Source organism: Cucurbita moschata, unplaced genomic scaffold (genome assembly GCF_002738365.1).
Source record: "Cucurbita moschata cultivar Rifu unplaced genomic scaffold, Cmos_1.0 Cmo_Scf00012, whole genome shotgun sequence".
NCBI classification, from domain to species: Eukaryota; Viridiplantae; Streptophyta; class Magnoliopsida; order Cucurbitales; family Cucurbitaceae; genus Cucurbita; species Cucurbita moschata.
In genome coordinates, this window is record NW_019268528.1 from 110733 (window position 1) to 123083 (window position 12351).

The 12351-nt window shown below is 36.0% G+C and overlaps 3 protein-coding genes across 4 annotated transcripts; all 3 read right to left on the reverse strand.

Annotated features, from left to right (window-relative positions):
• Positions 1 to 1696: 1696 nt before the first annotated feature.
• Positions 1697 to 4021, reverse strand: LOC111450719 (40S ribosomal protein S3-2-like). Its single transcript, XM_023090976.1, has 6 exons — positions 3884 to 4021; positions 3629 to 3776; positions 3325 to 3496; positions 2387 to 2441; positions 2171 to 2302; positions 1697 to 2083 (listed from the first exon to the last, which is right to left on the reverse strand). The coding sequence occupies exons 1-6, from the start codon at positions 3911 to 3913 to the stop codon at positions 1886 to 1888; spliced, it is 735 nt and encodes a 244-aa protein (XP_022946744.1). The 5' UTR covers positions 3914 to 4021; the 3' UTR covers positions 1697 to 1885.
• A 773-nt stretch (positions 4022 to 4794) lies between these two features.
• Positions 4795 to 7348, reverse strand: LOC111450741. The gene is made up of 5 exons (XM_023091005.1): positions 7081 to 7348; positions 6026 to 7008; positions 5545 to 5937; positions 5253 to 5464; positions 4795 to 5160 (listed from the first exon to the last, which is right to left on the reverse strand). The coding sequence occupies exons 1-5, from the start codon at positions 7164 to 7166 to the stop codon at positions 4900 to 4902; spliced, it is 1935 nt and encodes a 644-aa protein (XP_022946773.1). The 5' UTR covers positions 7167 to 7348; the 3' UTR covers positions 4795 to 4899.
• Positions 7349 to 8877: 1529 nt separating this feature from the next.
• On the reverse strand, positions 8878 to 11648 carry LOC111450686. 2 transcript variants are annotated; one of them, XM_023090924.1, is made up of 6 exons: positions 11425 to 11648; positions 10682 to 10752; positions 10247 to 10345; positions 9614 to 9740; positions 9399 to 9513; positions 8878 to 9200 (listed from the first exon to the last, which is right to left on the reverse strand). In XM_023090924.1, exons 2-6 carry the CDS (start codon positions 10689 to 10691, stop codon positions 9147 to 9149), a joined length of 405 nt encoding a protein of 134 aa, XP_022946692.1. In that variant the 5' UTR covers positions 10692 to 10752; positions 11425 to 11648; the 3' UTR covers positions 8878 to 9146. The 2 variants fall into 2 exon arrangements, with proteins under 2 accessions (XP_022946692.1, XP_022946693.1); XM_023090925.1 differs by lacking the exon at positions 11425 to 11648 and adding an exon at positions 11124 to 11412.
• Between the last annotated feature and the right edge of the window lie 703 nt (positions 11649 to 12351).

Genomic DNA, 12351 nt, shown 5'->3' on the forward strand with positions numbered 1-12351 from the left:
CACCCTTCAATTTGAATTAGCAAAAGCAATGTCTCCTTGCATAATATGGATTCCAAACATTCATGATCTGGATGTGAATGCGTCGAATTACTTATCCCTTGGTTTAGTGAACTATCTCTCCAGGGATTGTGAAAGATGTTCCACTAGAAATATTCTTGTTATTGCTTCGACCCATATTCCCCAAAAAGTGGATCTCGCTCGGATAGCTCCGAATAAATTAAATACATGCATTAAAATACGAAGGCTTCTTATTCCACAACAACGAAAGCACTTTTTCACTCGGGGCTTTAGAGGTTCTGCCAACCTCCTTAACACTACTGTGCAATCACGGTGGTAATTTTTGCGTAGAGGAAATAGGATGGGCAGTTGGTCAGATCTAGTATGGATCGTACATGGACGGTAGTTGGAGTTGGCGGCTCTTTTAGGGTTCCCTCATCTGGGATCCCTGGGGAAGAGGATCAAGTTGGCCCTTGCGAACAACTTGATGCACTATCTCCCTTCATCAACAAGTCTGCGTGTAAGATATCCAGCACCTGATGTTCGTACAGCAGTATCCACAACTCCTTTACGTGCTCCGTAGCAAGAAATTATATATTCCGTTAAGGACAGCCCCTCGCGTAAATTGCTTTGAATGGGTAAATCAATCATTTGTCCTCGTGGATCAGACATTAATCCTCTCATACCTACTAATTGGTGTACTTGAGATGCATTTCCAATCATTCATTTGTCCTTGTGGATCGGACATTAATCCTCTCATACCTACTAATTGGTGTACTTGAGATGCATTTCCTCGAGCTCCCAAAAAAGACATTATATGGACTGGATTAAAAGGGTCGGTCATCCTAAAATTAGGATTTAGGATTCGTTTCTTGTCTTAAATAGTCACTTGTAGCATACTATTTCTCAATGGACTGTTTCTGGATTAAAATGGTCAGTCATCCTAAAATTTGTCTTGTTTCTGGATTAAAAGGGTCAGTCATCCTAAAATTTGTCTTAAATATTCACTTGTAGCATACTATTTCTCAATGGACTGTTTCTGGATTAAAAGGGTCAGTCATCTTAAAATTAGGATTCGTTTATTGTCTTATATTCACTTGTAGCATACTATTTCTCAATGGACTGTTTCTTGTCTTAAATATTCACTTGTAGGATTCGTTTCTTGTCTTAAATATTAACTTATAACATACTATTTTTCAATGGACTATTTCTTGTCTCAAATATTCACTTGTAGAATACTATTTCTCAATGGACTGGCATAATTTTTCTACTACGTGTGTACGTTTCCATAATGATGGTGTTTTTCCAAAATCAAACTTTGTTGTTCAGCATCTTGGACTAGCCATCCTTAGAAGGGAATGTTAAAAGATCGTCTCTCAATTGTTTCATAGAGACGATCGGGAGATGGGATGACCTATTACATGCTAGAGCTTATCAATGACCTATTACATGCTAGAGCTTATCAAGTTCATGAGTCCATATATATAAAGTATCTTCCTCCTTTCCGTAACTCAAAATGAAATTCGATTCCCTAATTCAAGACCCAATAAGCAGACACCACAGAAGGGTTATCATATCAAGATTTAACGATTATTTTTCAATTACTCTACTAAATTCTTGAAACAAAACCTAGACGGCAAGGGAGATTCAGTTCAAGAGGTTCAAAATATATGATTATGAAGCAAAAGCTAATAATATATAAAAAGGCTTAAGGGATCATAAAAAACTGTTCTCCATATGCATTTTGTTTGATTATCCAAAAGAAAGTTGGGCAGTCAGGAGGCTCAAACCAACAGATCAATGACATGAAACGAAATCTTGGGACAGAAAATACAAAATTGATGATGGTTGATTCCATGAATAAATATCTAGAAAAAAAAAGAGCCTCTCAAGCTGCTACTACTACTGGAACCTCAATATCAGTGGTCAAAACTGCTGCTGCTGCTGCTGCTGCTGGTCTATGGACGATTTCTTCTTCCTCCTTGGGAGAATGGATTACGACAACATCAGGAAGAGGGGTGGTAGGCCCTTGCTTGCCCTTAGGATCCCAATCAAGCATGATCTTAACTTTGATGCCAAGAACTCCCTGACCCAAAAACAAAACAACATTAAGCCAAATGACAGATGTAATAACATGTAAGCACCTGTTTCTTATGAACTCTCAAAAGCTAACCTGTCTGAGAAGAACGTGCCTAACAGCTGAGTCAATATAATCTCTCACTGGTTGACCCGAAGATATCATATATCCATCTTTAAACTTCATAGACTTTGCACGCTGTGCTCTCAGTTTTCCACTGACAATAACCTGTTTGCATGTTGAGCATTACATGTAACATCCCTATATAAACTTTTCACATAGTGATAACAATGGATTGAGCTACAAGCTAACCTCGCAACCCTTTGCTCCACTTTCCATGACGAATCTCAGAACACCATAGCATGCCCTGATGGAAAAAGAACATAAATAAGCATGCAGCACATTGGCTAATAGTAATATAGTTTCACTCTGAAACTGTCACTATTAATAGATCAGTCAAAAGATATAAAATAGCATCATAGGCCCAAAATCAATCAACTTCAATGTTTTACCACTACGAATAAAAGGGGCAGGTCTTAGTAGCAACATTACCTAGTAGGTAATAATATACACACGAACAATGAAAAGTATACAAACCAAACATTCAGTTAAAGAACAGCAAATTCAAGGCTCCAGCCTAGTGGCAAGGCTCAAACTATTGATTCACACCTCCAGGAGAGCACACAAATCTCAGAGTCCTTACACCCCACATAAATATTTTAAAAATATATTATTAATTTGCCTATTCTTCAAAAATATGTGGTTGGCATGTGTAAATTACGCTAATATATAATAAACTGTATTAATTTTACTAATTCAACGTATTGTGAATTTTCCATTCTAGATTCAGAAAATATGGAGGAGAAAGTTTGAGGAAAATATGGAGGCAGAAGCATGTCTCCTCCCTAAGGTTACAGTGTGAAACAAAATGATTCCACAATGATTATCAAACGGAAGAGTACAATTTATATTGTCACCTTCCGACACAAGATTGGTACCAAAACACCAATCTGCTTTGTAGATGACATAAGAAAACATCAAGGACAAACCCATCTTTTATGAAACTAAAACGAAGTCATCCCATAAATGAGATTGTTAGAACCATATATCAGAGCTGTGAGCAAGAAAATAAGGAATCTGTGATCTTCACTCTTCCCTAACCATAAATCATATTTCCATTTCCAAGACAAATCCACAAAACAATAATAAAAATGCTATAAGTGGTTATGGGAAGGAAAACGAAAAAGCACCTCCGCACAGCAAGGCCACCAAGAAGCTTATAACGAAGAGACTCGGCTTGGGCAATAGCACAAAGCCCTCTATTGTTAACTTTCTCGGCATAGAGCTCAACACTGTTCTCCGGAAACTTGAACCGCTTCTGCACAACCGAGGTGAGTTCCCTAATCCTCCTACCTTTTTCTCCTAAATAACCAACAAAAAATTCGAATAAAATTATGAACGTAAGATTGATGAATGTTAATAAGACATTAAATCCAGTGAACGAAGAAATCAGATTGTTTAATCAACTGAATTTCAAAACCAAGGTAAACTAACCGAGAACGTTTTGGGTGCGGGTGGCTCGGATGATGATCTCAGTGCGCATTGGAGTGACTCTAACCTCGACACCGGAGTACCCATCCTCGGCCAACTCCCTGGTCAAAACCTCGTTTAGCTCGGCGAAAAACACTCCATCGGCCACAAACTGAAACAAAATCGAACATAAAACACAATGAATACATAACAGAACGGATCAATCGTTGTAGAGATGGTGAGGAAAGAAGTACAAATTAAGAAATTTCGTGGACTAACCTTTCTCTTCTTACTCATCTGGGTCGCCATTTTCAAAGAGAAATTGGAAAGACAGCAACGAAGCCGCTCAGAAAAGATCTGAGTTAAGAGAAGGGAAGACTCTTATGCTGCCCGCGTTCTTGGTGGAAGAAATGGCGCTGCCGCAAACTGAACTTTATACGGCTGCATGCAAGTGTTATGGATCTAGGGCTTCCAAAATGAACGGACGTGATTGGTTCTTAGATTTCAGCACAAATAAACGCACCCTCGGTCGTATACATACGGCCCAAGGAGCCCAACTATCGGGTCCAATAGTCGTCGGTCCATTAATGAGAAGGCCCACCACAGTGAGCCCAAATTTACGCAACCGCATATCTGTATTCCAATATTGCCCCTTCATAACAAAATATTATTAACGTTGTCCGTTAATAGATTTTCAAGGAAATCTAATAAAATATATTTGGAATAATTAATTCAAAACATTATGCGTATCAGTAATATTACATTATAACATATTCAACTTTATCCATTTTAAACACAACGAGTAAAAGAGATGTACAAATATTAGTCGATATTATATATGAACAAAAATGAGATTGAGGCTATAATAATTAATGTATGGTTAAAATAATCGAAAGTTATTAGTCATATTAACAAGGTAAACTTTGATTTGATGGCTAAATAATATAAGTTTTAAAAGTTGAGCTGTTTGTGACTTTGAAAAATGATACGTTAGGTTATCTCCTATAAATTTTCTTAGAAACATGTGATAGATAACAAAACATGCAAAAAGAATTTCAGTTAATTTAGAATGTCGTGACCATCAAGTGTCAAATTTGGATTCCAAATCCCGATCACAAAAATACAGTAATAACCCGAGTAATGTGTCTGACTCTGATACCATTAACATTTTCGGACATAAATCCTGTCCGTTTTTTTTGTTATTATTATTTTCAAACAAGCCCTTGTATTGATTCTATGTATGAAGAAGAAGATTAGTACAAATATAGGTAGAAACTATTGTGGTTTAGGGGACGTCAACAAGGGAAAAAGGAAAATGAAGGTTCTACAATAACCTTCCTATTAACAAAATTGATTTGGTGTAGCTTTTTATGGCACCAAACCAATTGGCTCTCTGTTAGTCTGGACATACTCACTACTCTTGATACCAATTTCAACTCAACCTCCGCTATCAACAATTCATTCTTCAATCTCCCTTCTTCTTCTTCACTAACCCTTTTCAACTTCTTTACTATACAATTCCCACCTCTCACTATCTCCTTTAGCCTTCTCTCCTTCTGCATTTACATCCAAATTTGATATCAACTTCACCATTTGCAAAATAATCACATTGAATGACACAAGAAAAGAAAAGAAAAGAAAAATGCACCTTTCGCAGCTCAGTTCTTATTTCCATCATCATAGCTTGTGCATTAACTTCTACTTCAGCACACTTGATCGTCGTACTCCCGACGTCCTTATCAGCACGTAAAAAATCCCGAAAAACCCGCATCGATTCTTCGATCATTGATACCAGAGCTGCAGTTGAGATGGTACTTTCACCTTCTTTGCCTCTCAACTTTTTGTCACTTACACAATCCTCTGCAAATACGGGAGCCAGGTAAGCGTTTTTATCAACGATAAGTGTTTTTAAGTACTTAGAAAGCTAAATCAAATAGAACCTCTAATGGCTGGAACTTGAAGGAGACTACGAACGAGAAGTCTGTTTTTCACGTAGTTATTGATTCGAGGGCCGCAAAAGGGCTCGTCTTCGATGAATCTTTGAACGAGGATGCAGAAGAATTGAAATTCATTAACGACACGAGTGTACCGAGAGGTTCCTCGAGTGTCGTTTTGTTGGAGCTCAATGGCCTTCCTATGCTGCCAATGCAGAACTTCCCAAGAGAGGCAAAGATGTCCAACATACACCATTTCCATGTCCCTCTTTAAGTCTCTCATCAAACTTGGATAGCCCTTAACAGCTCTCCCTGCCCTTAACTTGTAGGACACAACAGATTTAAGGCCAGATTTCTTTTCATTCATTGAACTAAATGGATCTTTCAACTTGATTAAATCTGCACCAAATCACATGGTTACTGAAATGAATCCTACAATTTGTCACCAGTTCACAATATAAAAGGTATTAATCCTAATATAGCTTACCAATTGCATAATTTGTCTGGGTATTAGAGACGTCTAGCTTTCGCATTTTTTGAGCATAAGTTTTGTAGACCTTTTGGATCTCTTTGAATGTTCTGTGTTCGAAATTTCCACCATTTTTTAGAGGTTTAAGAGCTTCAACTGATGTAGGACTCATATATTCAGGGCCTGCCTCTTCTTCTTCTTGTACGGTTGGAAGTCCTCCTGTTCTCGAGTTTCTTAGCTCTATTTTGAGTTGGGCTATCAAATCTTGGTGTTCTTGCGAGAATTCATCGTCTTCTTCTTCTTCTTCTTCTTCTTCATCCTCCTCAAATTCCATCCCCTTCTCGTCCCTTTCTGTTTCCATTGGTTCCCCCAAACAATCTTTACTCTCCTCCTCGCTCCAATCATTTACAGGACAAACTTGGGCATTATTTGAAACCTGTAAACGGGGTTCTAATTCTAATTCTATTTCTATGAACTCTTCATCAAAACTGGGAGATTCAGAGTCTGAATCTGAAAAAGGAAAGGAACAATCTCCCAACGGAGTTGAAACTTCGGGCAATTCATCAAAAATTGGGCCATCTTCATTGGATTTTAAATCCTCGTGTTCATCTTCCTTTCCCAAGGCCTCATCGGTGCTAAATAATTCTAGTTTCACATCATCAAAACCTTCTTCTGTTTCGAAACTGAATTCACATAAATATTTTCCGCTATAACAATCAAAATCATCATCAGGAGTTTGATTACCTGAAGAAGAAGACGAAGCATCACAGTACAATTCTTCGACAAAACAGTTGGTAGTTTCCGATTCTTCCACGAATCCATAGATTTGTGCCGTGTGTTCTACCTGAAATTTACTCGAATTAGAAGCTACAACAGAAATGATCTCAGCTTCTTCCCCTAAGAGTTCGTGATCATCCTGTGCTTCGATTGACGCGACTGTTTCCCGTTCGTCGCCATCAAGTGCAAGAACAGACTCAACAGTTCCATAATCGACCTGAATCCTGAGAGAAATTTTGCGAGTTTAGAACTCGATTCAGAGTTGAAAAAGAAGCGATTAAATGAACGAAACATACCTGAAAAAGAGTCCGATTATTGCTACAAACACAGAGACGACAAAACTGGAGAGGGAATATCTGAAAGAACCCGCGAGAGGAAGCATATTATGGAACAAAAACGCATTAACCAACGCCTTACTGAGGGAATAAAAGCGAGCCTTGGAGGCATAAGTTAAGGCGAATCAACCCGTCTCGCCTATTGCAGAATCGCAAGCAAAGTGAAGAGAAATGCCGAAAGAAGGATATCAGTTTCATTGGGAGAAGTGGACACTCCACTTGTAGACAGCGAAATTTGAGGACTATTTTTTTCCTTCACAATTTCCGTTACATGCTCTTTTTATTTATTTAATTTTAAGTATAGAAATATTTATTTGAAAATAAAAAATAAAAAATAAAAAAATAAAAGAGTTAGTTTGATTACGACCCGCATTGACCCCTTCTCTGACCCAGTCGTTACAATTCTCGCAAACCTAATCATCCACGCTCGATCGAAAGCAACTCCTTCATCGTTCCGTTCAGACCCAATTTTTAGTATTTTTCTTTGATCGAAGTTTCGTTGTTTACAGTCATTTTCTAACTTCATCTCACGTTTTAAATTTTTTTTTTTGTGCACAGACTAATCAACTATGGAAATAACGCTAGAGTAGATATTTATATATTTTAAAATAAATAAATAAATATATATATATATATATATATATATATATATTTGAATTTAGTTGTTGACCTATAAAATAAAATAGAAATTAATAAAATAAAGAAAAAATTGAAGGCGGGATTGCGGAAGAAGATTGAGGGTAGAAACGGAAATGTAAAATTGAATACATGACGTGATATCCAAGGCAAACTTTTTTTTCTCTTTTTTTCCCTTGTCGTTTGGGATACCTTTAAATATAATTTTCAATTTTGCAATAATTATTATAATATTTCATAAATATTTTTAAAACTATCGTTAAAATAGAATTAATTGTTATTAATTATGAATTATGAATATGCTTACACACTTGGTCTTCTACCTAAGTCCAAACGGCGTTGAAATTTGGAGTGCCTGTTCACGGCTCCATAAAGGCATTTATTTTCTAAGCTGACTCCGTTTTCCATCGTAGTCTTAACGCTTTTTTATTTGAAATCCAATTATACAATGATTTTGTATACTGCATAGGCATGATTTACATGCTCCTATATGATATATTATTTCATATGCTACGTGTAATTTGACATTTTTATTTCATAAGCTATACATATATTAATTTAATATGTCTATCAGCCATTCTTGACTCTATTGTTCTGTTAGTACTGACTATAGTTGGTTCCGACCAAACACCATGGACATTGCTGCAGCTGCAGCTTCAGTAGGTCGTCTGTGTCGTGTTTCTTGCCACAAGTTTTGGGTACTTCTTGCAGGAAAAATATGGTCCAAAGGGGCGATAAGGGTTCAAAACAACATCCTGACCGACGTTTGTATTGTTGGGATATGGAGACTGATGCATATTTACAATAAAGATCTGATAGAGATATGTTTGGTAGATATTTGGTAGAGATATATTATACCTATTAGACCGTGCTTTCAAAATGTACTTTTCTCCATTCTCTTATTTGTATCTGAAGTCATCAACAAAACCTTTAGCCAATATTCCTCATTTAATTTTCTCTCTCCTGTTCTTTGTGTTCATTGAGTGTGTGCGTTGTTGAGTGATCCTAACATGGATTGTCTGAGTACCCTCCTTGATTATGCTGGTGTCTTTATTTATCGTTCTGTTAAACATTGTTAGAGAATAAACACGCTCTACGTTAATGGAAAATTTGAGACCAGTGTTAGCTTTTTAAAATCTTAGGGACTCAAAGGCCATGTATTACGTATTCTTAGTGTAGTATTACAAAAGCCGACAATTCTCTTTTGAAATATGATTTGTAAACATTTACAGTAACAGAAATCACCCTTGTCTTTGTCAAGCAACAGAACTCTTTAGTCTTTATCTGCTGCATCCACAGAAGCTGATCTGTTTGAGACTGCATTGCCAAGCCCCCAACGCCCATGGGGACAGGGATTTAAGAATGCAGTGTCAATCATGGAGACCGGGGGGCTATAATAAGCGAACAGCTACGACAACTAACAAGATGACCGAACATGCAAGTGCCTGCACCAATTACCATTTTTTGATTCTTCTTCTTCAGGAACTCAATCAATCATATTCAATGCACAACACTCATAAAACAAGGCCAAATGCATAGAAATTGAAAGAAATTTGGGTATTCCATGACAATTGTGCTTGTGTTTTTCTCTTTTCATTTTCTTTATATGGGGTGGGACTCAGAGTGATAAAGGAGTCACTTACAGCAATGGAGGACGCAGCTAATCCAGCTCGTTCCCTTGGATCTCGACGAGAATTCCAGAAGTACAGAATCGTGGCATAGTACCACATTACTGGGAACAAAAACCCAAGGAGGAAGCTGAAGGGAAGACAAAGAACAAAGGTAAGAAGATTAGGAAACTTGAAACAGGATCCATTCCCTGAAATGTTTGTACACGACAAAGTTTCGCAGTACTCACGAAAACCATCCTATGCCACAGCCAAAACACGGAAGAGGCTTGTCGTACAGCCCTACTTGAGAATCCTCTACATCTCTGAGAAGTGTGTACTTGCTCCTTATATGGTCTGAAGCATCTTTTCCTTGGCCTAGGTATATACAAGAATATAAAAGGCTTTCATTATTAACCATTTTGAGCAAAAATGAAAATAAAAGCAAAAGACTTTATCAATCAACATCTCCATTAGATAACAACATGAAAATCCTCGGAGTTTTCTGTAATTACTAGATGAGCACAAAGAAAATGAACTATCAAACCGATAAACCCTACCATCTAGACCATAGACCATCAAAGAAGTGATAAAAGCGAAAATTAATGATACTATTAAGTATCAGCTCAACCTTCCCTCATGATGGAGCTGGAAAAAAATAAAAGCCCTATCAATTCCAGAAATTCCATCGTCAATGAAGAGCAGTCACTGATGATGGCAATGCGTCTATTATGATATATAAAGGCATTATGAAAAATGGCTCAATCCTTTTTTCTCTTTTTGATGAAAAATAATTTAATTCCTAAGCCGCTAATATAAGGTAATATATATAGTATATATCATAAGAAAACCCAGTCTGAAAGTCTTTAATATTCCTGATTTACCTTTGAAGATTGAACAAATTCGGGCAGATGGCCTCAAAAGATCAAGATGTCTATCAGAGACCGATTTCACCAGTTGCACAGTCGGATCAATTTTTGCATCTGTAACATCAAGAAAACATGTTCACATCTCATGTAGTTGTTCCATCTAATTCGTAAAATTATTAAGCTTAAGATTCTGAAAGTGACCACATTCTTCAACTAAACGTATAACAAAGGAGTGAGAGTATAACAATGTGCAAAGGCATATATGAATGTCCAAGACACCTAACAGAATCTTCAAGATTAAAGAAATGACTAAGTAAGAATCATGTTACAACCCCACAAATAAATCATCTAATGCATCCAATATACATAATCATGCCTGTTTAAAAAGGAAAAAAAATAAACAGTAGATGCTATCATGAGTAATCCAAGTTATAAGAAGAATTAGGGTACTTGGATCCATGTTGAAGCTGGTGTTTATGGAAGGATGAACTCTTCAAGTTCGCAGAATCCACTTTCTAAACCTGTGTCAAAAGATTAAAATCTACTCAGAAGTCAGAAGAATATGATCAAATGGCATCCGACGAGACAGCTTCCATGTTCTTATGCAGCAATCTGAAGAACTGCAACTGGATTGAAAATTTCCCTAAGTTTGGTATTTGAAATCCAAATAGCTCTAACAATCCAATTTTCTTGCACCAAATTCATCTTACTTACATGTTATTGAAACACTAATTCGATTGAACACAACGATCCTATGGAGCTTTTCAATCTTCCACAAGCCGCCAATGGATTGGTACTAAAATAACCTAGTTTGACTAAAATTGCACTACGTGAATCCTAGTCATATTCCCACGCCAAAATCAATAATGAAAGTAAAGCAGAAAATTCTCACACAAACGAAGGATTGCAATAGGTAACTTCTTCAGCTACCAAAAATCTGAAACTCCTAACTCAAATCCTCACCAAAACGAAGCTGGATCGAAGATATCATCGCGGTCTCGTCATCGTCCACAAACAAAGGGACAGTTCCCAAATATCCATCAATTACCGAGCAAAACAACAGAGAAATTGAAGAACAAGATTCTATACACTCGAATTAAAGCACTCACAACAGAGAAATTGAGCAGAAACAGAAGAAAAAAAAAACATGAGGAAAAATTAAACAGTAAACAAAAATCAGACAAGAAAATTACCCGAAAAGATGAAGAGGTGGGCGGATGGAATCCACTGAAACTGCAATTTCTCCGGGTTTCCAATGATCAGAGATGGAATTGGCGGATGAGTGAAAAAACGAACACGCTTTTCCTCAACTGACAAGAAATTTAAACGTCAAGCAACGATCAACTTCATCTCTCATCAGCTAAACGCCGAGAAAATTGACTCCCTTGTTTGTGCGACTTGAAAAGTTACTAATAGCTTCAAAATTAAATGGTTAAAATATCTCCATAAATATTCAATTTTGTTTATTTTTATGAAAATTAGCTTATATATAATTTATAAATATTTTAATATTTATTGCGACGTCATAAATGTTTCGCAATCACAATACGGTTCCTTCCATTTATACCCTCATAATTGTCAACTTTTTTTTGTTAGGAAATAAATAATTATTAACATTTTTATATCAACATATTCGCCTACTTTTTTAAATTTTACTTAAAAAAATGTTCAAATTCTACAATTATAATTTTAAAGCCCGAACAAAAATAAATAAATAAATAATAATAATAATAATATTCACAAATTATATATTTCATATAACATCCATGCCAAATATTCGAACCATAATTTGAAATTTGATCTGCAACATGAACACGTTTTTTAAAAAGTTGTCCAATATAAAAATATTTAAAATTAAACATTTTTAAATTTTAAATTTGTATTTATATGATTGAGCCATCGAAAAATGTATTTTTAAAATATTTGTTTAAAAATTAAAATATTTTGTTTTAATGTAAAAAGAGAAATAGAAAAATGGCTGGTAATTTAAAAACATTCTATATTACTAATATCAAATCATTTGAACCAATAAACTATACTTCTTATAGCCTTTATTCCATTTGGAATATTATATATGAATTATTGTTCAAATTTATGCTTATAAAAATGCAATTGGCACT